At 49.6% G+C, this 26,153-nt stretch overlaps 1 protein-coding gene across 6 annotated transcripts in view; it reads right to left on the bottom strand.

Annotated features, from left to right (window-relative positions):
* Positions 1-26,153, bottom strand: part of nectin1b (nectin cell adhesion molecule 1b) — a 370,202-nt gene that overhangs the window by 226,596 nt on the left and 117,453 nt on the right. For all 6 annotated transcript variants that reach the window (XM_078426911.1, XM_078426910.1, XM_078426913.1 and 3 more), the window contains exons 3-5: positions 21,788-22,090; positions 20,577-20,694; positions 7,133-7,284 (exon numbers count right to left, since the gene is read on the bottom strand). In XM_078426911.1, coding sequence (XP_078283037.1) covers positions 7,133-7,284; positions 20,577-20,694; positions 21,788-22,090 — 573 coding nt within the window. The remainder of the gene's footprint in view (positions 1-7,132; positions 7,285-20,576; positions 20,695-21,787; positions 22,091-26,153) is intronic.

Below are 26,153 nucleotides of genomic sequence, written 5' to 3'. Positions count from 1 at the left end.
TTCTTGTTCAGGAAAGAAGGAATGGGTGACGTTTCGGGTCGAGACCCTTCTTCAGACTTACTTCATATAGTGAACTCAAGCTGCTATGATGACCACATTGAGTGCACATGGTCAAATGCCATATAACGGACAATATTTACCTCTGCCCATTCAAGGGTTTGGTTTGTAAGAATGATAAAAATATTTGATATTACAATGGTTTTTCGTTCCATTTAGCACAGAAAATTTGACATATTGAAAGTACTTTAAATTCCAACTCCCATTTTGTACGATTATCTCGCCTGCATTGCATTAGTGATTGCAATCGTGAATAATGGTTAACTTAACAAGGGGCAAAGGAAAAGGCGGGGGAGGAGGAGGAGGAGATAAAGATTTAAAAATTCGGGGACTCATTCACTACCTAGTCTTTAGACTTTAGAGATACAGCGCGGAAACAAGCCCTTCGGCCCAGCGAGTCCGTGCCGACCAGCGCTCCCCACACATTAACACTATCCGACACACTATTTTTACATTTATCCCAAACCAATTAACCTACTAACTGTGCATCTTTAAAGTGTGGGAGGAAACTGAAGATCTCGGAGAAAACCCACGCAGGTTACGGGGAGGACGTACAAACTCTGTACGGACAGCACCTGTAGTCAGGGTGGGACTTGGGCCTCTGGTGCTGTAAGGCAGCAACTCTACCGCTGCGCCACCGTGCCGCCCCGTTCATTCAATACAGAGATTGATACATTTCAGGATAAGAGAATGACAGGATATGGTGTTGCACGCCCTGCTGATTCTCCACAGCACGACAAAATTGTTCATTTCCTACATATTTAATCAGTTACTCGTTGTACGTTGCTCCTGAATCCAGGTCCAGAGCCTGTTCAGACAACTCAGTGTGTAAAAAATTATCCTCATCTCCTCCCCACTGAAGAAAAACGATTCCATTAACTTACCCAATAAAGCCAGCATATTATAAAACTGCAAATCATATACATCTGCCATGTGTTAGCATTAAATCTCCTTCCTAATGATCCCTTGCACCAACACCCTGGTGCAAAAAAATGATTCGTTACAAGCATCAAGAATTCTAAAGGACTTTGCTCTAATGTTTCCAATTTTTCCTGGTCAGACCTGGGGCTTTCCCTTCCCTCTGCCTTGGCTGGTGATCAAAGCCACTGCCTTGGTTGGCTGCTCTCTCCTTCCCCACCAGTGAGCATCACTCTCTCCTGGTTTGCCACTTGGGCTCACGGGTCTGCTTCCACGCTGTGTCAGTCCATGGTCTTAATCCAGGAATTCTCCCAATCAGCTGCCTGGGAGTTCAAGGCAGTGGCTTGAACTTCACCATCACCTTCTCAAGATGAATGAGATCAGCATAACAAACTGTAATGGCCACATCCGTGGGAATACGTCATTGATCATCTGAGCTTGGGCAAAACAGAGTGAGATCATGCGACATCTTTGCCCCACACTTTCTGCACTAAGAACAGAAACACAGAAGTACTTAAACATCATGGAATGCAGTCTTTAAAGCAGGCACCAGGAGGTCTCACCTTGGCTGCTTCTGGCCAGCTTCCCTCTCCTACTTCATTCACTTTCCCGTTTACAAGTTACCACTTGTATATAAACTTACGGCACGGTGGCGCAGAGGGAGAGTTGCTGCCTCACGGCGCCAGAGACCCGGGTTCGATCCTGACCACGGGTGCTGTCTGTACGGAGTTTGTACGTTCTTCCAGTGACCTGGGTGGGTTTTCTCCGGTTTCCACCCACACTCCAAAAGACGTGCAGGTTTGAAGGTTAATTGGCTGGGCATAAATGTAAATTGTCCCCAGTGTGCGTAGGGTAGTGTTAGTGTGCGGGGATCGCTGGGCGGCGCGGACTCGGTGGGCCAGAGGGCCTGTTTCCGCGCTGTATCTCTAAACTAAACTCGGAAGCTGCCAGCATGAATTTATAGTCTGAACGACCGTGCTACCTCCCTCTCCAGTGAAACACTCATCGTGGTGTGACGGGACAAAGAGAAGCAGGCCGGACAGACCGGGATACACCTGCTGCCAAGGATCTGGGAAAGCAGCAATTAAAGTGAACGTGTGTTGTCATTCATGCCTTTGAGCCCTTTGAAAGGATTCAATGTCGGGATGGGTCCGTTGCTGGAAAGAATTGCGAGCATCTGCTGTTAATGACTCGGTGCAGAACTGCGTGGATTGTTCTTGTTGCAGGTGACATGGCAGAGAGCCGAGGCTGAACTTATCACAGCACATTCCAGCGCTGAATGCCGAGGATTGTACAGGCAGGACGTGTGCCTATTGCACAGCCCCGGCCCCAGCACTCCTCCAGAACTAGGGACTTGCTGGCCACATCCAGCCACATGTGGCATTTCAAACTATCCCTGCGCGTGGGACAAACAAGGTCTGAAATCACCAGCTCTGAAGATGGCATCCACAATTCAGACCATAATAATAATAATAATAATAATAATATTCATTTATTGTCATTGCAACGAGTACAACGAAATTAAAAAACAGCCAATCCTGACGGTGCGTACAAACATATATGCAATAAATGCAAAAACAAATAAATACATAAATACAATTAAATTAAGTACAATATTTTTTAACGGTGTTGCCTAGTGCACAGGTAGTGTTCAGTTCTCGTATGGCCCTGGGGTAAAAACTGTTCTTAAGTCTGTTTGTTCGGGATTTGATTGACCTGAAACGTCGACCAGAGGGCAGATGAACAAACAGACGGTGGCCGGGGTGGGATGGATCTTTTATTATTTTGCCTGCTCTACTGAGGCAGCGCAGGCTGAACAGGTGCTCCAGGGAGGGCAGTGAGCAGCCGATGATTTTCTGGGCCGTCGTGATGACCCTCTGAAGGGCCTTCCTGTCCTTTTCTGAGCAGCTGGCATACCATGTGGTTATACAGTATGCCAGCACACTCTCGATGGAGCAGCGATAGAAGGACAACATGAGCTTCTCCTGCAGGTTGGTTTTCCTGAGGATCCTCAGGAAGTGAAGTGGAATCCACATTAACCGGTTCACAATCATGATACTACATCACAAGTAGCTGCCCGAAAGGTCAGTGTGGAGGAAAGAACTGCAGATGCTGGTTTAAATCGAAGGTAGACACAAACTGCTGGAGTAACTCAGTGGGTCAGGCAGCATCTCTGGAGAGAAGGAATGGGTGATGTTTTGGGTCGAGATCCTTCTGAAGAAGGGACACCCATTCCTTCTCTCCAGAGATGCTGCTTGACACGCTGAGTTACTCCAGCTCTCTGTGAAACGTCACCTATCCATGTTCTCCAGAGATGCTGTCCGACCCGCTGAGTTACTCCAGCATTTTGTGTCTACCCGAAAGGTCACCCGGGACTGCTGGCAAACACACACACACAGGGAAACACTGGAGCAGACTGGCCACAGATGCTGCCTGTCCCGCTGAGTTACTCCTGCTTTTTGTGTCTCTCTTTGGCGAGGCTTATAGGTGCGGACAATACCATTCACCCTTGATGTGTGGGAAGGAACTGGTTTAAGCCGAAGCTAAACACGAAACGCTGGAGTAACTCAGCGGGTCAGGCAGCATCTCTGGAGAAAAGGAACAGGTGACGTTTCGGGTCGAGACCCTTCTCAGCCTTTCCAGCTTGTTATAAATTAGAGGCAATTGTAAACCAATTCCATCACCCTTCCTTTCCCCATTTACCTTTGGCCCTCAACATGAGATTTAGTGTTACACTTGATGCAACATAGGGTGTCAGGGGTTATGGGGAGAAGGCAGGATGATGGGGTTGTGAGGGAGAGATAGATCAGCCATGATTGAATGGCAGAGTAGACTTGATGGGCCGAATGGCCTAATTCTGCTCCTAGAACCTATGAACATCAATTGCTGCTTGTGGGAACATCCTGTTTTATATATACCTTTACAAATGATTCCTAATTTTTGCTCCAAAATGTCCAGCCCCAATCTTGAGATTGCACAGCCCAAGTTATGATCCCTCTTACCACTGGAACTGGTTTCTCCGCCACTTTGCATGAGGTGTTGCCCTTCAATACCAGAGTGCACAACACAGAGGCCACATCAGTGCGTCACACACCCCTACCCCTCTCCTACCCACCCCTCCCCAAGTAGCCAGCTGGTTGCTGAACTGAACATGCTGGTTGGCGAGACCCTGCACCCTTGCACCCAGAAATGCACTGGCCGCCTGCTAAGCCAACTCCCCCCCAACCCCCGCTTAGCCAACTCTCAAAATTCTAATGACTCAAATGGCTTTGGATGTCTCACATCTACAACCATTCAAAAACCAAAACTAAAATCAATCGTACCATTACAAAGCCTAAAGGTTTATAATAGCTTGAACGAATTGTAAAACATTTAAGACTATACAAAATCAACTATTCAACACGTTTATATTAACTCAATAAATAAAAATGGAAGCCACATCCCATCTTGAGAGAGGTTCTCCTCGATGGAATCATCTGGAGAGGTTAGTTCCTCTCCATGGAGCAATGGGACACTTGTTCAGCGGGCAGCTTGCCAGTGGGAACTGCTGGGCTGGAGGCTCCAGAGTCTATGGGTAACGAGTGCCAGTTTGGGATCTCCACCTGCGTGTGTGTGTGTGTGTGTGTGTGTGTGTGCGCGTGTGTGTGTGTGTGTGTGTGTGAGTGTGCGTGTGCGTGGCCTTTACACACGTTTCAGACAACCCATCTGGCCTTCACTGTAAAAAAAATAAATTGTACACCCTTGCAGAAAAATGTAATCAGATCATGCCTTAAACTTACAATTCCAGACAACAGAACTACAGAATCTGAGAGGACTCCTTGCACACGAGAATTGGAAATCCAGGTAGCATTCCAGCCCTCAGACAGTGATAAAAACAAAACGTTGGCGCAATTACCAATTCCCCCATGGATCATCTGGCTCCGGGCTCATTGTAAGCCCGAAAGAATAAAAACTACAACGGTTGAACTTGCAAATCATCCTGGTAACTCCAGGTCATCTCTAGTCCCTAACCAGGGTGAGAAGGGGTGCGTTTGCCTCGTTTTATTCGCCAGCATTCTGCAATGGTTAACGAGTTCTACTGCCTCTGTTTACAGAACAGTTGTCCGTGTATCAAGTTATGTCTACGGTTTCCACACTCATTCCCCAGAGCAGCGTCACACTGCAAGACCGACACTCAAACACACCAGGAGGACAAGCAAGTTTTCATTCAACCCGCCTCCTGCCTCGGCAGTTGATCCGCACGCTGTGCGTTAAGAGGAAACGAAGAGAGGGAGGGGAGGTGTCGATCGCTGGTCCTGCTCAATAAACAGCAGTTCCGCTCAGTTACACAACAAACAGCCCGGAACCCCGAGCAAAAACTTTAGTCCATGCGATTATGACCCTGTGCGGTCAGGGGGTGAGTAACCACGCTGTTGTTAAACACACCACGACACAGTTGCAGTCAATTGGGTGAGCAGGAGCCGACCGAATGGACACATTCAGTGTGGTCACACACGGGTGCAGTTACAGGCCTACCTTCCACGTCGCTGGACCTGCACCCAACATCATTTACACGCCGGGGGGTGAGGGGACTGAAAGAAATAAGCCTGGTTGAGTTTCACGGTGCTTACACTGAGCAGAACAGACCACAATCATGTGGCTGACCCCTTGCACCACCTGTCCGTGTTTAACCCTGGACACGGGCGAGGGGATTCCATTCACGTCCACGCTGCCTGTCTCCACAGTTGGTGATCTAACGATCAGTGTCATGTCCAGCACCACACAATAGATGCAGGAGGAGGCCCTTCGGCCCATCGAGCCAGCACCGCCATTCAATGTGATCATGGCTGATCATTCTCAATCAGTACCCCGTTCCTGCCTTCTCCCCGTACCCCCTGACTCCGCTATCCTTAAGAGCTCTATCCAGCTCTCTCTTGAATGCATTCAGAGAATTGGCCTCCACTGCCTTCTGAGGCAGAGAATTCCACAGATTCACAACTCTCTGACTGAAAAAGTTTTTCCTCATCTCAGTTCTAAATGGCCTACCCCTTATTCTTAAACTGTGGCCCCTTGTTCTGGACTCCCCCAACATTGGGAACATGTTTCCTGCCTCTAACGTGTCCAACCCCTTAATAATCTTATACGTTTCGATAAGATCTCCTCTCATCCTTCTAAATGCCCACAACTGTGGGCTGAAGGGCCTGTCCCGTGCCGTACCACTTAATGTCCTGTGTACTGGCGCCTCGAGACTCACCCATGCTTAGATTTATGCTTTTTAGAATAACGCGCTTGTCCAATTACTGCCAGAGTTTAATTTACGCGCTCCTGTTTTCGGAATAACACGCTCAAATTTATGCCTGGCAGCATATGGCAGCATCCTTGCATGCAGTGCCTGCCTTATGCTTTCCATTTACGCACTGCTTCTCAAGTACGTCGCCATCATGTAATGTCTGTACTTGGGTCATCTCACACAGACCAACCTCTGCCCATCAGTTACACGACTGCCCCTGCCCCTTCATATGTTACACTGAGCCTGTAAACACATTGAGTTTGTTCCTTGGCCTTGTGCATCAAACTAAAAAGTGTTCTCCCTCCTCCTTCATTACTAATTCCAGTGATCTTTTAACTCGGTGCTCTAGCCTTGATATTCCGACAGTCCAGTTACGATTGGAAAACCAATGCCCAGATTTCATCTTATACACCTGGATAAGAATGAGAAACGGAACCTTATTTCGTACAACAGGTAGAGAGACCAGCTACAATGGAGGATTGTAAACCAACTTACTACCCTAAGCTCACATTATTCTGCATGACTTCAGACACCGAGAACGTGTTGCGGGTAGGCTGGCTTTCTCCGGCTACCTTTGCCACTTCTGATTCTCACACCCAATCCTCCTCGGTCTATTTGTGAACCGCCACTGACGGCCACCTTTGAAACACTCGTCTACACGACAGTTGGTTTTGTAAAAAATAGACTGAGGTGCGAGTTGCAGAGAGCGAGGTGAGAACGGCAAGCTGCTAGAACCAGCGAGGAAGCAGAGAGAACAAGGCCCCACACACCAAGCATGCTGCCGCCCGCCCGCACGCACGCACACCCGCCCGCGCTCGATCACGCAGATTAGGTTTCACATCAGCGAAGCATTTGTTAATGAAGGTGTACTTGGAGACACTTTCCTACCTGTGACATTGACCTCAACCAGCCCCGACCGTGTGCCAATTGCGTTAGTTGCCTCACACACGTACGTCCCTGCTAGGTCGTAAGTCACGGTGCCTTTGAAGAGCAGGGTGGTATTCTGTGGCTCCACGTTTACAGGCAGCGACCCATTTAACCTGTAAAAGCAAAGACGCTCACATGAGCATAACACAGACACAAATACCTGGAGTATATCGTGCGGCACAGTGGCGCAGCGGTAGAGTTGCTGCCTCACAGCGGTAGAATTGCTGTCTCACAGCGCCAGAGACCCGTGCTCGATCCTGACTACGGGTGCTGTCTGTGCGGAGTTTGTACGTTCTTCCCCCTGACCTGCGTGGGTTTTCTCCGGGTGCTCCAGTTTCCTCCCACACTCCAAAGACGTGCAGGTTTGTAGATTAATTGGCTTCAGTAAAATTGTAAATTGTCCCGTGTGCGTGTGTGTGTGTGTGCGCGTGTGCGTGTTTGTGTGTGTGCGCATGTGTGTGTGTTTGTGTGTGTGTGTGTGTGTGTGTGCATGTGTGTGTGCTTGTGTGTGTGTCTGTGTGTGTGTGTGTGTGTGTGTATGTGTGTGTGTGCATGTGTGTGTGCATGTGTGTGTGCTCGTGTGTGTCTGTGTGTGTGTGTGTGTGTGTGTATGTGTGTGTGTGCATGTGTGTGTGCATGTGTGTGTGCTCGTGTGTGTCTGTGTGTGTGTGTGTGTGTGTGTATGTGTGTGTGTGCATGTGTGTGTGTCTGTGTGTGTGTGTGTGTGTGTGTATGTGTGTGTGTGCATGTGTGTGTGCTCGTGTGTGTCTGTGTGTCTGTGTGTGTGTGTGTGTGTGTATGTGTGTGTGTGCATGTGTGTGTGCATGTGTGTGTGCATGTGTGTGTGTGTGTGTGTGTGTGTGTGTGTGTGTGCATGTGTGTGTGCATGTGTGTGCGCGTGTGTGTGTGTGTGTGTGTGTGTGTAGGAGAGTGTCAGTTTGTGGGGATCGTTGGTCGGCGTGGACAAGGTGGGCCGAAGGGCCTGTTGCCGTGCTGTATCTCTAAACTGACTCAGCGGGACAGGCAGCATCTCTGGAGAGAAGGAATAGATGGCCTTTCGGGCCGCGACCCTTCTTCAGACTCAGAGTCTGAGGAGAGAGAAACTAGAGATATGGAAGGGTACAACGGGAACATGAGGTGTGAACAGGACGGATCAAAGCAGGCGATGGTCAATGAGATGTACAAATGGTTCATTGTTGGCTGAGGGGAAGGTAGCAAGGTAAAATTACTACAGTAAAATTAATCAGGAGGTATAGTGAAACTAGTCGGAGAACGAGGGAGGGGGAGGGACGGAGAGAGAGGGAAACCAAGGGTTACTAGAAGTTAGAGAATTCAATATTCATACCACTGGGTTGTGAACTGCCCAAGCGAATATGGACAGATGCTAGTTTGTGCACCACTAAATTGGGCACACTTCATTTCAACCCCCTGGGCTACCTGGAAATCACCAAGGCCCAATGGAAACCAAATAATACTCCCCCCCCCCCGCCCCCCTTCTGACAGGGCAACAGAGGCTGAATCATCCTGAGAATGATCCTTCCACAATAAGTCAAAGACCTGCTTACGTGCCACAGTGCTTGGAGGAATAGCACCTAGATTGGACCGATGACCCAAGGAGACAAGTGGACAACTTATGCTGAAGTAATCAAACCAGGCCCAGCTCAGTAACGGCAACCATCACATTCTTGAATGGTTCACCGACAGCTGTGGACGCCAAGGGGATTTTTAAGGTAGGGATTGACAGATTCTTGATTGGGAAGGGTTATGGGGAGAAGGCAGGAGAATGGGGCTCGGAGAGAGAGAGAGAGATCAGCCATCATTGAATAACAGAGTAGACTTGATGGGCCGAATGTCATAATTCTGCTATAGACACAAAATGCAGGAGTAACTCAGCGTGAGTGGCAGCATCGCTGGAGAGAAGGAATGGGAACTTGGTTAATGCTCCTTCAGGAAAGAAAATCTGCCCTCCTTCCCCAGTCCGGTTACTCAGTCCCAGGGCTCCTCGGAATGGATAATCAACGCCAGCGATGTCGGCATCCCAGGAGTAAAGAGAGAGAGAGAGAATCCTGAACCCTGAACCCTCAGTTCCACAACCAGGCTGCTGCTTCCCCAATGGGGGCCACGGTGGCGCAGCGGTAGAGTTGCTGTCTTTCGGCTCTTGCAGCTCCGCAGACCCAGGTTCGATCCCGACCACGGGCGCCGTCTGTACGGAGTTTGTACGTTCTCCCCGTGACCTGCGTGGGTTTCCTCCGAGATCTTCGGTTTCGTCCCACACTCCAAAGACGTGCGGGTTTGTAGGTTAATTGGCTTGTAAACGTGGCTTGTAAATTGTCCCTGGTGTGGGCAGGGCAGCGTAAATGTGCGGGGATCGCTGGTCGGCGCGGACTCGGTGGGCCGAAGGGTTGTATCTCTAAACCAAACAAGATTGAATGGTCGTGGGAACAAGCCTGCTGTGTGAAAGGCTGCCATGTTGGGGCCACACAGTACCAGAGAGGCACCAAGCCAAAGCAACATCATCATTCATCCCATTTATTTTAGTTAATGCATCTTAATTTCTTAAATTACTCCCAAATTGTCTTTAGTGCCATTTTATTGCCTTCATTAAAGATTTTACTTCAAGGCTTTAGCCTCTCCCAAAGGCTGGACGTTGTTTGACGTTTTTGTTCAGGGCGGTGACATTCAGACTCATGATCGCACGGAGCGTTCAGTCAACTGCACTGCAGACATATCTCCCTTTGATTCCAGCAAGCTACACTTCTTTGTTTTACAAACTAATTTCAGAAAAAGGGCAGAAAGTCAAACGTTACACCGTCAACTTCGTGTTTAAAAAAAATTCCATTTTAGAGATTGAGAAGAATATTTGATAAATATACTGACGACACCTACACATCTGTTTCTGCATTAAGTTTGCATCCATTAAGTTTTTATCAAACTGTATCATACAAATTTGCATGAGCGAGCTGGATTTGTGTCTGGCGGTGGATGCTATCAGGACTTCCAATGCTGGAATAGATTGCATTGAGAACAATTCACCCAGCAGGGTTGAGGGGGCTTTTCAAAGACAACAAAGCCACATGGAATAGGAACACGAAGAAGGGTCTCGACCCAGAACGTCACCCATTCCTTCTCCCCAGAGATGCTGCCTGCCCCGCTGAGTTACTCCAACGTTTTGGGTGTAAATAGGAACAGGGGTTGACCTTGAGCTTGCACCGCCATTCAGCAGCAGCGTAGCGGAATCAACTGTCCTCAAGTTCATTTTCCTGCCTCATTCACACAACACTTGATTCCCTTAAATGATCACAAATCATCCAGCGAGTCAATACCCTTGAAGAAGGGTCTCGACCCGAAACGTCACCCATTCCTTCTCTCCCGAGATGCTGCCTGAGTTACTCCAGCATTTTGTGTCTGCCTTCGATTTAAACCAGCATCTGCAGTTATTTTCCTACAAATCATCTAACGTTTAATCTCCACAGCTTTCTGGGATAGGAAATGCCAAAGAGACAGACCTTCGTGAGCAGAAATCCTTCCTCATTTTCACCTTAACAGTGTGCTCTTTGAGGAGATCGTGTCGTGCCCCTCCCACACCACTACTGACCCCTCCCACACCACTACTGACCCCTCCCACAACACTACTGACCCCTCCCACACCACTACTGACCCCTCCCACACCACTACTGACCCCTCCCCACCGCTGTGATAGTTCAGGCTGAAACAGAGGATTTGCCTCTGGATCTATCCAACTCTATCCAACCCCATGACAATCCAACACTGGTTACATCCACCTACCCAACATGGACACCCCAAGCCACCACACCGTACCTCCTGCACTGATACCAGGGTTGCCAACTTCCTCACTCCCAAATACGGGACAAGGTGATGTCACTGCCCCGCGCCTGGCCCGGTCGGCCACCATTGGTGGAGCGGGAGCGCGTGGCCGCTGGCTGGGTGAGGTCACGCGGGGCGGTGACGTCACCCTTTGTCCCGTATTTGGGAGTGAGGAAGTTGGCAACCCTACTAATACGGGACAAGGGCGGTCCCGTACGGGACAAATTTAGCCCAAAATACGGGATGTCCCGGCTAATACGGGACAGTTGGCAACCCTAACTGGTACCTCCATCTGTAGCAGTGCTGGTAGTGTGTGACTGGGGAGAGCAGTAAATCTTCCTGCCCTCATCCTCCTCACTGGAAGCTGTGGCCTTAGAGGGCTGTTGGCCAAGCAGCCTTGGTGATTTGCGGCAGCCACATTTAATGTTCCTTCATTTAGTTCAGTTCAGAGATACAGCGTGAGCTGGCCAGGGATCCCCGCACTTTGACGTTAACAGTATCTACACACATTTACAATTTCACCAAGCCAATTAACCTACAAACCTGTACATCTTTGGAGGGTGGGAGGAGACCGGAGCACCCGGAGAAAACCCACGCAGGTCACGGGGAATATGTACAAACTCTGTACAGACAGCACCCATAGTCTGGATTGAACGCGGGTCTCTGGAGGTGTAAGGCAGCAACTCTACCGTTGCACCACCGTGCGGCCCTGTGTGTTTAAAACTGTGAGCGTCACGCCCAGAGCAGAAGAGCAGTAAATCGTGCTTCAAGGCCCGTTTGTTGGCGTGGGCCGGTGCTGTGTGTCCGGCAGGGCTGATGTGACGGAGCTGAACTCATCCACCCGACAGCTGCCAGGAAGTGGGGATCACGGGGCAGGAAAGGACACTTGGAGAGAGGAAGTAAACAGCCGTGGTCCCAGTGGCTCTCATCAGAGAGAGGGCCGACACACAGGTGCAGTGACAACCGGGATCTGAGCCCAGAGTCACCAGCCACGCATCCTCCCCTGATCCCACAACCTGCATCTCCCCTACACAATGTGCCTGGACCTCGAGTGAGAACAACGACTAGCTGACGGCTCTCTGTTGCTACAAACAACTCCACTGCCAAACAACACAACGTAGAGACTGAACCCGCGGTGCGACGGGCAAAGCAACATCCGCATCAGGGAGCTCAGACGATATCTTGGGTGTGACCATCACAGCACAGAAAAATCTTTTAATTGGTCTCTGAAATCCCTGCTCAATCCTCGTTCGAATCTTAATGGACTTTGGAATTACAAATCCAACAGATAATTGATCCAGGTCTGAATGTTTCTTGAGTGAGTCTGGATGGGAAGTATCAATGGGAATACAGTTTGCCTCAACCCGAATTCCACATAAACATCTGCCAGCAGGAGTCTCTGCGGCCTTGCCTAACTTTGCCACCCCTGGACCATTTGTTTCACCTCCCCCTCACACAACGGGCCCGTGAGAAAATAATCAGCAAGATCACTTTTGGCCCCCCAAGCAAGTGACTGTCATACGTTGAAAGACTGGAGCGACTAGGCTTGTGTACACTGGAATTTAGAAGGATGAGAGGGGATCTTATCGAAATGTATAAGATTATTAAGGGGTTGGACACGTTAGAGGCAGGAAACATGTTCCCAATGTTGGGGGAGTCCAGAACCAGGGGCCACAGTTTAAGAATAAGGGGAAGGCCATTCAGAACGGAGATGAGGAAAAACTTTTTCAGTCAGAGAGTTGTAAATCTGTGGAATTCTCTGCCTCAGAGGGCAGTGGAGGCCAATTCTCTGAATGCATTCAAGAGAGAGCTAGATAGAGCTCTTAAGGATAGCGGAGTCAGGGGGTATGGGGAGAAGGCAGGAACGGGGTACTGATTGAGAATGATCAGCCATGATCACATTGAATGGCGATGCTGGCTCGAAGGGCCGAAAGGCCTCCTCCTGCACCTATTGTCTATTGAACAGATTACAGATAACGGTAGACACAAAATCTGGAGTAACTCAGCGGGTCAGGCAGCATCTCAGGAGAGAAGGAAAGGGTGACGTTTTGGGTGGAGACCCATCTTTAGACTGTTTTGATCCAGATTACAGATAACCCTCATTATAATGGATCAATTAGAGTTGTTCACAAACAAAAAAGTTATTTCAGGCAGCTAAATCCGTTAGAACCAAAATCTATTATATAGATAGACACAAAATGCTGGACTAATGAAGCACCTCCAGAGTTGTTTAGTTTAGTTTAGAGGTGCAGTGTGGGCACAGGCCCTTCGGCCCACTGAGTCCGCACCGACCAGCGATCGCCGCACGTTAACACTTTTCTATGCTCGGGACACTTTTACATTTACACCAAGCCAATTAACCTACAAAGTTGTACGGCTATGGGGTTGCTGCCTGGCCCGCTGAGTTACTCCAGCATTGTGCGTGTATCTTTGGTATAAACCAGCAATTGCAGTTCCTTCCTACGCAGGGTTGCCAACTTCCTCACTCCAAAATAAGGGACAAAGGGTGACGTCACCGCCCCGCGCCCCCACGTGACCTCACCCAGCCAGCGGCCACGTGCTCCCGCTCCACCAATGGCGGCTGCCCAGCCCGGGCGGCGACGTCACCCTTTGTCCCTTATTTGAGAGTGAGGAAGTTGGTAACCCTACTCATACGGGACAAGGGCTGTCCCGTACGGGGCAAACTAATGTAGCCCAAAATACGGGATGTCCCGGCTAATACGGGACAGTTGGCAACCCTATTCCTACGGGTGTGCTATGAAGAGGTCTCATGGAGTTGTCTCAATGGATGAAGATCCATCAAGGTTTAGTGTTCCTCTGAAGATAACCCCTTGTGCTTTATGGCTGCTGCTGTTGTCAGGCAGTGGCTGGACGTGTCTTTGAGTTCCTAAACCTGCCACCCTCCAACTCTGCTGCTGCACTCTACACTGGCACTGTGGTGTTCAGCTCTCCTCACTGACAGCCCACTGATGAACAGCGGTGAGCAGCGGTGAGCAGCCGATTAATTGTTAGGGTAAATTCAGTTTCTCCCATCTCCACAATCAAAGTAAAAGCCTGTCCAATCCCTCACGGCCTGTCATACAGTGTGGCTGCAGTCACAGATATTAAGCTCCAGGTTTGCAAAGAAATGGGCCTGAAGGATTTCCAGAGGAGCCCGATAAATGGGAGGGAAGGACGCACCAAAGCACTTCACAAGCCAAAGATAAACGGACACGGGCAGGGTTCAGATTAACATTCCATCATGTGCGTGCATTAAATCATCCTGTGGCACTTGACGATGCTCATGAATAAACTGGACCTACACACACTCGTTCTAACGTACCGTTCATCTGAGTGTGAGAAGGCCATCCTCAATAATTAACTGTTAAATCCTGGTCACGTTTTACCTTGTTAATTCATTTGCAGGATGCAGGTCAGTGGAAAGGACAGCGTTTATTGCTGGTCCTTAATTGCCCTTGAGAAGGGGGTGGGGTGGGGGGAGTGGTAGTGGAGAGCCAACATTTGGCCAGCACCAGCCAGCGTCTCAAGGTTTTGTTTAGAGATACAGCGCGGAAACAGGCCCTTCGGCCCACCGAGTCCGTACCGGCCAGAGACCCTCGCACATTAACGCTATCCCATACGCACTGGGGGCAATGTACATTTACACCAAGCCAAATGTATTTATTCACAAAATGCTGGAGTAACTCAGCGGGTCGGGCGGCATCTCAGGAGAGAAGGAATGGGTGACGTTTCGGGTCGAGACCCTTCTTCAGACTGATGTATTTTTACACCAAGCCAATTAACCTACAAACCTGTAGGTCTTTGGAATGTTGGAGGAAACCAGAGCAGCTGGAAAAGCCCTCTCTCCGGTTTCCTCCCACACTCCAAACACGTACAGGTTTGTAGGTTGATTGGCTTGGTGTAAATGTAAAAGATTGTCCCCAGTGTGTGTTGGATAGTGTTAAATGTGCGGGGATCGCTGGTCGGTGCGGACTCGGTGGGCCGAAGGGCCTGTTTCCGCGCTGTATCTCTAAACTAAACTAAGATTATATTACAAGTGGCCGGAGTCTCATAATGATAACATTATGGCTTCACACATTCACAGTACAAACGCAGGGCAGGGTAGGGGAGACCAGTGTCCACCAAGTAGATGATCATTAGCACCAAGCAGAAGCTGCCCACAAACAGCATTCTAGTTTAGTTTAGTCTAGAGATACAGAGTGGGAACAGGCCCTTCGGCCCACCGAGTCCATGCCGACCACTGATCCCCGTACACTAGCACTATCCTACACACTGGGAACCATTTACAATTTTTACCAAAGCCAATTAACCTACAAACCTGTGCGTCTCGGGAGTGTGGGAGGAAACCCACGTGGTCACGGGGAGAACGTACAAACTTCGTGCAGACAGCACCCGTGGTCAGGATCGAACCCGGGCCACTGCCGCTGTGATGCAGCAACTCTACTGCTGCGCCCACTTAATCAGGCAACCTCGCTCACAAATGGCCCGAGATAAATGGTGTGGAAGCTCAGAATGTCAAACAGCATCAGAATGGCCAACACTGAGGTCAGGAGCAAGGCTCGCCGAGTGACACTTACTGCCCAGAGTGCTGTCACTGGGTGAAATAAGGGGACCGTTTCTGGCCCTGGGGACCCAGTGTATCCACAAACAAGGACAGCACTTCTAGGTAGAGCAAGCTACTGCTGGGGGAACAACTAAAGGGAGACGAGTATAGCATTCTCATCGTTGCCAGAAACGATCATTTGGAATCAATTTGGATCAATTTACCAACCTGCCACAGACGGGTGTGGAGCCAACATCAATGGATATTTCAATGGTGGAGATTGACAGATTCTTGATTAGTACGGGTGTTCAGGGGTTATAGAAACATAGAAAATAGGTGCAGGAGTAGACCATTCGGCCCTTCGAGCCTGCACCGCCATTCAATATGATCATGGAGTGAAGGCAGGAGAATGGGGGTTGAGAGGGAAGGATAGATCAGTCATGATTGAATGGCAGAGTAGACTCGATGGGCCGAATGGCGGCACGGTGGCGCAGCGGTAGAGTTGCTGCCTTACAGCGAATGCAGCGCCGGAGACTCAGGTTCGATCCCGACTACGGGCGCCGTCTGTACGGAGTTTGTACGTTCTCCCCGTGACCTGCGTGGGTTTTCTCCGAGATCTTCGGTTTCCTCCCACACTCCAAAGACGTGCAGGTTTGTAGGTTAATTGGCTGGGCAAATGTAAAAATTGTCCCTAGTGGGTGTAGGATAGTGTTAATGTGCGGGGATCGCTGGGCGGCACGGACCCGGTGGGCCGAATGGCCTGTTTCTGCGCTGTATCTCTAAATCTAAAAAAATCTAAAAAAACCCTGCTCCTAGAACTTATGAACAAACCCTGGCTGGATTTCGAGGGGATGTTTCAAAACAACTCCAGCCCCTCCTGCTGTAACTCCCTATAAATCGACCCCCCAGCCTTCATTCATGAGGCTTGCAGAGAGACCAAGTGCAGACCACGAGCCTGAAAAAACACTGCCGGAAGGAACTGCAGATGCTGGTTTAAACCGAAGACAGACACAAAAAGCTGGAGTAACTCAGCGGGACAGGCAGCATCTCTGGAGAGAAGGAAAGGGTGACGTTTCATGTCGCGACCCTTCTTCAGACTCGACTTTCCTCTTGAGATGCTGTCTGAGCCGCTGAGTTACTCCAGCTTTCTGTGTCCATCTCCTGCAGCAACACCCTCGCGCCGACCCCATCATCCGCTCAAAGAAACATCAACATTCGCAGCGAAAATAGGCGCAAAAAGCTGGAGTAACTCAGCGGGACAGGCAGCATCTCTGGGGGAGGGGGAATGGGTGACGTTTCGGGTCGAGACCCTTCTTCAGACTGGACTTCAACACCTGGCTGATGCCTTCAACATTTGCAGCGCTCGTTGCTCTGGTTTCCTGATGAACAAGCTGCAATCCCACTGCGCTGAGCTGTCATTTATTTCCAAGATGTCTTAAGAACAGATGGGGCTCCAGAGGCTTACAGGCTGATTAAAACCTACTTGACCCGCCGCTCACCTGACCAGACACGTTCAAAACAGAAACAGTGCTGTGAATGCTTTAGTAAACATTACCGTGAACTAAGCTGCCAACACAACAAGATCAGTGGATCGTCTGACCCAGAAATATACACTCAATCTAATCGCCCACCATAAAGACCTCCGGCAATGGGTGAGAAGGAACTGCAGATGCTGGTTCACACCAAAGATATACACTAAATGCTGGAGTAACTCAGCGGGGCAGGCAGCATCTCTGGAGAGAAGGAATAGGTGACGTTTCAGGTCGAGACCCTCCTTCAGATTGTCTTAAGAATGGTCAAGACCTGAAACATCACCTATTTTCTCCAGAGATGCTGCCTGACCCACTGAGTTAGTCCAGCATTTAGCTTAGTTTCGTTTTTGTCATGTGTACCGGGGCACTGTAAAGAGTTTTTGTTGCATGCTATCCTCCAGTCAGTGGAAAGACAAAACATGATTACAATTGAGCCATTCACAGTGCGTAGATACATGATATTAACGTTTAGTGCAAGGTAAAGCCAGTAAAGGATAGCGGAGTCAGGGGGGTATGGGGAGAAGGCAGGAACGGGGATTTATTCACAAAATGCTGGAGTAACTCAGCAGGTCAGGCAGCATCTCGGGAGAGAAGGAATGGGTGACGTTTCAGGTCGAGACCCTTCTTCAGACTGAAGAAAGGTCTCGACCCGAAACGTCACCCATTCCTTCTCTCCCGAGATGCTGCCTGACCCGCTGAGTTACTCCAGCATTTTGTGAATAAATCGATTTGTACCAGCATCCGCAGTTATTTTCTTATAGGCAGGAACGGGGTACTGATTGAGAATGATCAGCCATGATCACATTGAATGGCAGTGCTGGCTCAAAGGGCCGAATGGCCTACTCCTGCACCTACTGTCTATTGTCTATAAAGTCCGATCAAAGATAGTCCGAGGGTCATCATTGAGGTAGATAGTAGTTCAGCACTGCTCTCTGGTTGTGGTAGGATGATTCAGTTGCCTGATAACAGCTGGGAAGAAACTGTCCCTGAATCTGGAGCTGTGCATTTCCCCTTTTCATAGAAACATAGAAAATAGGTGCAGGAGTAGGCCATTCGGCCCTTCGAGCCAGCACCACCATTCAATATGATCATGGCCGATCATCCAGAATCAGTACCCTGCTCCTGCTTTCTCCCCGTATCCCTTGATTCCGTTAGCCCTAAGAGCTGTATCTAACTCTCTCTCGAACACATCCAGTTTCATGTGAAACATTTTGTGTCATGGCCTGGCAATGGGTCATGCGTTATTGCAGATATGTAGAGCAGTGAGAGTCTTTCACTCTGTTAAAATAAGCAGGCAGATTCATCCTTCCACAATCAATCGATGGTCAGCGGCAGGCAGCACTGTGAACAGTGGTTGTTGTCAGTAAACAGTCAGGCCGCTGTGAAGGTGACTTTACCCAGTGAAACTCAACATTGCTCAAGTGAAACCCAAACACTAAGTATCACTGCACGAGTTTCCAGCTGATGACGTTTCCCAAAAAAAAACCCAGCAGAGTTCTGAAATCAGAACAAATAATGACACTTCTCATCCAATCACGTTGACAGGTTATTTATTTAAAAGAGAGAAAGAAACTTGCTGAACAGTTTCGGTGCATCGAACCCTCTTGCTCCCGATAGCACGCTCCAACTTGCTGGCTGCCTACTTTAGCAAACAATAGACCATGACTGAATGACCTGTAGTTGCAGCTACAGCGTCAATAAGGCCAAAGGTATAGAAGCGTGAACACGCACACCAACACATTCAGGGACAGGTTCTTCCCACAAAAAGCTGGAGTAACTCAGCGGGACAGGCAGCATCTCTGGAGAGAAGGAATAGGTGACGTTTCGGGTCGTGACCCTTCCTCAGACTGGTTAGGGATAAGGGAAATGAGAGATACAGACGGTGATGTGGAGAGATAAAGAACAAGGAATGGAAGATTTGCAAAAAATGTGACGATGATATTTGCCGGTGGGCAGTCTTCAATGTTAAGGAGATAGAGTTCGGGGTATAGGGCCAGTGAACGGAGATAGAGATCCCCCCGGACTGATATAGAGCAGAAACAGACCCTTTGACCCACCGAGACCACTCCGACAAACCTGCACGTCTTTGGAGTGTGGGCGGAAACCGGAGCACCCGGAGAAAACCCACGCAGGTCACGGGGAGAACGGACAAACTCCGTACAGACAGCGCCCGTAGTCAGAATCTAACCTGGGCCTCTGGCGCTGTGAGGCAGCAACTCTACCACTGCGCCACCGTGCCACATCAGAACTGAGATTCCCCACTGCGCCACGTTCTGAGTAAGATTTTTAAAATGCTATTTTATCATTTTCACATGCGGGTGTGACTGAAAATCAATAGCCTGCAGTGAACAGATCAGAGTCATTTATCCGGTGAGCTGGTCCATATATCACCGGTCCTTCACTGCCACCCGCTCCATGTCCTGTAACTACCTCATGGGCAATCCTTTCATCAGAGTGAGTGCAGCGAGCGGTTGAAGGCGGCAGCTCCCACGGGTAGGAAACACTGTCCTTGCCATCGATGCCCAGCTCTGATAAATGACCCAGGATGTCAGAGCTAAACCGTGCTGGTATCACAGGCTGCTGACGGCATTTAGACGGCACTTTCCACAGTACAACTAGTGACCCCCCCCATCTCCGTCTACTCCAAGCTACCTCAGAGCAACATTTGTGGAGATATTGGTGCAGGTGACCCAGAGATTGGCCTGGGGCAATGGACAGGAGCTGCAGGTGGGGGAATCTGGTCCCTCACATATCCATCGCCACCGGTGTCTAAAATCATTGATGGGCGCCAAGGGGCAGAACGGAAACGGTCACTATGGGCGGCACGGTGGCGCACTGCTGGAGTTGCTGCCTCACAGCGCCAGATACCCGGATTCCATCCTGATCACAGGTGGTATCGGTACGGAGTTTGCACGTTCTGCCCGTGGGTTTCCCCCGGGATCCCCCGTTGTCTCCCGCACTCCAAAGACGTACAGGTTTGTAGGTTAATTGGCTTCGGTAAAATTGTAAATTGGCCCTCGTGTGTAGGATAGTGTTAGTGTACGGGGATCGCAAGTCAGTGCGGACTCAGTGGGCCGAAGGGCCTGTTTCCGCACTGTATCTCTAAACGAAATTAATCAGGGGGTGTAGGTGTGTGCATGGAGAGATCAGGGGCTGCTTAGCTTTCAATGGCCACGCCAATAAACGTCAGACACACACAGGAGCCACATCAGCCCCTGCCAGAGACAGACTAATGTGTAGCAAGGAGCTGCCGAAGCTAGACACAAAGTGCTGGAGTAACTCAGCGGGACAGGCAGCATCTCTGGAGAAAACAAGAAGGGTGATCTTTTTGGGTCGGGACCCTTCATCAGTGTGGAGAGAGAGAGAGACCAACATTCTGGGGAGCACACTATTAGCAGACATCTTCATCAGGTCAGCTCATTATCTCCTATTTTCAAATAGACTTGCCGTGAATTTCCAAAAGGTTTCTCCATAAAAGGAGCTGCAAAGTGCTGCAAGTACTTACATCTTCCAGTGATAGTGACTGGCTGGTGGGTTCCCATCTGCTTTACACGTCAGCTTGACGTTCTCCCTGTTCAAGTACCAATTCCCATCAAATCCTTCCACAGTAACCTCTGGTTCATCTGCGGGAAAAATGGACAATTCAAAAGTCTCGTCATTTTAATCTCCCAAAAGCATTTTAATTTTTATTTATTACACTCCCCGGCTTACGTAATAGGTGACTTCCGCGCGCCCTATGTACTGTGTGCAGTTTTGGTCTCCCAATCTGAGGAAACTGATTTAGCCCAAAATACGGGATGTCCCGGCTAATACGGGACAGTTGGCAACCCTAGTGACCACATCGGGGAGGTGTGGGGTTACTTTGATTGAAAGATACAGCGTGGAAAGAGGCCCTTCGGCCCATCTGGCTCACACTGACCATCGATCGCACGTTCACACTCGCTCCACGTCATCCCTTGGGTTACGTGTGGGGACGGGCAGTTTTGTTTAGGTTAGTTTTGTTGTCAGGTGGACAAATTTAGCGGTGCAGTGAAAAGCCAACCAGTCAGCGGAAGGACAAGACATGATTACAGTGGGGCCGTCCACAGTGTAAAGAGCGCCGGGCTTCATTCACAGCTGAACACCAGGCCGGATCATCCGTGCGTGCGCTACCCCGTGAGTAACAGCGCCTTGAGTAACAGAGAAACTTACAAAATTCTTAAGGGGTTGGACAGGCTAGATGCAGGAAGATTGTTCCCGATGTTGGGGAAGTCCAGAACAAGGGGTCACAGGTTAAGGATAAGGGGGAAGTCTTTTAGAACTGAGATGAGGAAAAACGTTTTCAGTCAGAGAGTTGTGAATCTGTGGAATTCTCTGCCTCAGAAGGCAGTGGAGGCCAATTCTCTGAATGCATTCAAGAGAGAGCTGGATAGAGCTCTTAAGGGCAGCAGAGTCTTTTAGGACCGAGATGAGAACTTTTTTTTCACACAGAGAGTGGTGAATCTGTGGAATTCTCTGCCACAGAAGGTAGTTGAGGCCAGTTCATTGGCTATATTTAAGAGGGAGTTAGATGTGGCCCTTGTGGCTAAACGGATCAGGGGGTATGGAGAGAAGGCAGGTACAGGATACTGAGTTGGATGATCAGCCATGATCATATTGAATGGCGGTGCAGGCTCGAAGGGCCGAATGGCCTACTCCTGCACCTACTTTTTATGTTTCTATGCTGCCGATACTCACACTGCACGTTCAGCACCAGGGCTCTCGTGGTGCGGTCCATCTGGTAATTGACCACACAGGTCAGGGGCTGTTTGTGGGCTTCTCGCGAGGGCACCAGCCGGTACTCGCTGGTCACCGTGATGGTGCCATTCTGGTTGCGAGATTCTTTGACGACCGTCTCTCCGTTGACCTTGGTCTCCCAGGAGATGATGCCCGGTGGCTTCCCGTTGGCGGACGTACACGTGGCCACCACCATCGTCCTCGGGTGGTCTGCCCTCGCTGTGATGGTGTGCGGGCTCAGCTCAGCGTCAATGACTGGCCTGGCTGCAAAACAAGAGGAGGATCATTAATGAAACATAGACAATAGGTGCAGGAGTAGGCCATTCGGCCCTTCGAGCCAGCACCACCATCCAGTATGATCATGGCTGATCATCCAAAATCAGTACCCCGTTCCTGCTTTCTCCCCATAGCCCTTGATTCCGTTAGCCCTAAGAGCTCTGTCTATCTCTCTCTTGAAAACATCCAGTGAATCGGCCTCCGCTGCCTTCTGGGGCAGAGAATTCCACAGATTCACAATAGACAATAGGTGCAGGAGGAGGCCATTCGGCCCTTCGAGCCTGCACCGCCATTCAATGTGATCATGGCTGATCATTCTCAATCAGTACCACGTTCCTGCCTTCTCCCCATACCCCCTGACTCCGCTATCCTTAAGAGGTCTATCTAGCTCTCTCTTGAATGCATTCAGGGAATTGGCCTCCACTGCCTTCTGAGGCAGAGAATTCCACAGATTCACAACTCTCTGACTGAAAAGGTTTTTCCTCATCTCAGTTCTAAACGACTTACCCCTTATTCTTAAACTGTGGCCCCTTGTTCTGGACTCCCCCAACATTGGGAACATGTTTCCTGCCTCTAACGTGTCCAACCCCTTAATAATCTTATACGTTTCGATAAGATCTCCTCTCATCCTTCTAAATTCCAGTGTATACAAGCCTAGTCGTTCCAGTCTTTCAACATAAGACAGCCCCGTCATTCCGGGAATTAACCTAGTAAACCTCTGGGTGAAAAGATTTTTCCTCATCTCACTCCTAAATGGCCTACCCCTTATTCTTAAACTGTGACCCCTGCTGGTTCTGGACTTCCCCAACATGGGGAACATTTTTCCTGTACCTAGCCCGTCCAATCCCTTAAGAATTGTGCATCACGATAACCGAGTGACCGAACACACCTTGTCCTCCTGAACATAATCAATTTGCATCAAGACTGGCACAAAATGCTGGAGTAACTCAGCAGGTCAGGCAACATCTCTGGAGAAAAGGAATAGGCGACATTTCGGGTCGAGACCCTTCTTCAGACTGAGAGTCGGGGGTGAGGGGAGAGGGGAACGAGAGATTTAGATGGCGGTGTAGAGAGATATAGAACAAATGAATGAAAGATATGCAAAAAAGTAATTTGCATTATTGACCTTACAGTGATGACAGAATAATAGGAATGTCCATGACAGGGCCCGGAACTAAAACACCACATCTTTACAAATACACACTTTTCAGTTTGAGTTGAGTTTATTGTCACGTGTACCGAGGTACAGTGAAAAGCTTTTGTTGTGTGCTAACCAGTCAGCGGAAAGACAATCCATGATTACAATTGAGCCATTTACAGTGTACAGGTACTTGATAAAAGGGAATAACGTGAATAACGCTTAGTGCAAGATAAAGCCAGATCAAAGATAGTCCGAGGGTCTCCAATGAGGTAGATAGTAGCTCAGCATTGCTCTCTGGTTGTTGGTAAGATGGTTCAGTTGCCTGACAACAGCTGTCCCTGAATCTGGAGGGGTGCGTTTTCACACTTCTGCACTTTGTGTGGGGGCTTGACTTCAATGTGCCTCACAGATTGGGGTGGAGTGGAGGCAAGGAGTGAGAGGGCGAGGGTAGGGAATGAGGCTAGGAGAGAGGGTGAGGTGGAGGCGAGGGTAGGGAGTGAGGCTAGGAGAGAGGGTGAGGTGGAGGCGAGGGTAGGGAGTGAGGCTAGGAGAGAGGGTGAGGTGGAGGCGAGGGTAGGGAGTGAGGCTAGGAGAGAGGGTGAGGTGGAGGCGAGGGTAGGGAGTGAGGTTAGGAGAGAGGGTGAGGTGGTGCTGGGAGAGAGAGGAGTGAGCGATGAGAAAAAGTGAGTCAGGGGGGTGGGGGGGGGGGATATAATAATTGCAATGTATGCTTGAAAGGAGGCGAAGATTTGGAGACAAAACTGTTAAAGGAATGATAGTCAGTCAACCTTGCAAAGTCCTTGTCAGGAATGTCTGGGGACCAATATCTAAATTGGACAAGTTGTCAAACTGACACAGTTGTACGCGGAGAATTATGCCCTGCAGCACCGTGCCAAGCTCGTTAATCACAAGCCGTGGGTAGTACCTGGCCCAGCAGCCCTGCTCACGGGTGGCACCCCCCCCACAGAGCACGGGCACAGGGACCCCAATACTGAGCCACGACCCCATGAGGTCTCGTGACTTCAGGTCAAATATAGGCAAGGATAGCTCTTACTACCACGTGCCATCAGTTCAGTTTAGTGCATTGTCACGTGTACCGAGGTACAGTGAAAAGCTTTCTGTTGCAGCAAGGCACGTGCAGTCGGCAGCAAGGCATTCCATGATTACAATCGAGCCGTCCACAGTGGACAGATACGGGATAAGGGAATAACGTTCAGTGCAAGGTGAAGCCAGCAAAGTCTGGTCACGGGTGGTAGGAGGGACATCAAAGAGGTAGACAGTGGTTAAGCACTGCTCTCTGGTTGTGGCAGGACGGTTCAACCCCCTTCCGATAATTACCCAGCGCTCCTCCATGTTAACCAACTGTCACCAGCAGCATGGAGAGAATGGCCAGACTCGAGGATGCCGAGGGACTGTGCTGCAAGAAAGTGTCTGGAACCCTCCACCCCCATCACTGCGGCCACGGTGGTGCAGCGGGTAGAGCTGATGCCTCACAGCGCCGGAGACCCGGCTTCCATCCCGACTACGGGCGCCGTCTGTACGGAGTTTGCACGTTCTCCCCGCGACCTGCGTGGGTTTTCTCCGAGATCTTCGGTTTCCACCCACACTCCAAAGACGTACAGGATTGTAGGTTAATTGACTGGGTAAATGTTTAAAAAAAATTGTCCCTAGTGTGTGTAGGATAGTGTTAGTGTGCGGGGATCGCTGGGCGGCGCGGACCCGGTGGGCCGAAGGGCCTGTTTCCGCGCTGTATCTCTAAACCTAAATCTAAAAATGTAAAATCTAAATCTTCGGTTTCCACCCACCCTCCAAAGACGTACAGGATTGTAGGTTAATTGGCTTGGTGTGTGTGTGTGAATTGTCCCAGGTGTGTGTAGGATGGCGTTAATGTCTACGGGGGGGGGGGTCGCTGGTTGGCGTGGACTCGGATAGACTGGAGTCCGATGTGCGTTTGGGACATGTTGCAGAGGCTCTTTGTCCTGTTGCCGTATTTCTAAACTAAACTGTGGCTGCAATGTGTCCCAAACGCACAACAAACTCCAGCCTATCCAACAGCACCTCCCAAACACACAACCAAGATCAAGGGCAGGTGTTTGGAAACGCCACCCCTGCAGCTCCCCCTCCCAGTCACACATCTCAGTGACTGCAGAGTTCAACGCTGCTCCTTCAACATCAGAGGGCCCAATCTTTCAACTCTCCCCTTTGAATGCATCGTATATCCTCAATAAGGTCGGCGCGGACTTGGTGGGCCGAAGGGCCTGTTTCCGTGCTGAATCTCTAAACTAAACTAAACCTAAACTAAACAGATAAATGTGGGGGAAAAGGTCAGAGTCCCAACTGATAAATGAATGGTGTACCAGCATGCATGTCCTGTGCTGTCCTCCACAACACGTTGTACTCTGGGTATTTCAGTGGCAACTGATAGGGAAAGGTTCAGAAAACATCGCGTTGAACTGAATGTTTCTTTGTTGTAAAACACTGGCTTATTTCTGACATTTGGTTAATTAATGGATCACATCACCTTAAATGATCAACTCGGGATTAACAATACAAACTGCTTCAGTGTTGTGAATAAGCTTTACATGGATTGCTACACTAGCCATAAATGAACAGCAAAATACAAGGGTCAATACTCTTTTTAATAATTTACAGTGAAGGATAGTCACTATCGGAGGTGGGGGGGAAGGGGGGGAGACAGGGGAGTGGGGTGGGGGGGGTGGGGGGAGACAGGTGAGTGGGGGCAAGAGGCAGGGGCAGAGGGGTGAAGCCTAGAAGCAGCAGAACTGGAAGATGAAGAAGAAATAAAAACTTAAAGATAAATCTTCCACAGTAGATTTTGTCACCTCAACAACCCAGGAGACAGGGTCATTCAGCGAGGAAACAGGCCCTTCGGCCCAACTTGCCTATGCT

The sequence above is a fragment of the Rhinoraja longicauda genome, chromosome 32, assembly GCF_053455715.1.
Source record: "Rhinoraja longicauda isolate Sanriku21f chromosome 32, sRhiLon1.1, whole genome shotgun sequence".
Taxonomy (NCBI): Eukaryota; Metazoa; Chordata; class Chondrichthyes; order Rajiformes; family Arhynchobatidae; genus Rhinoraja; species Rhinoraja longicauda.
Note: the sequence above shows the minus strand (reverse complement) of the source record. Positions and strands in the feature narration are given on the sequence as shown.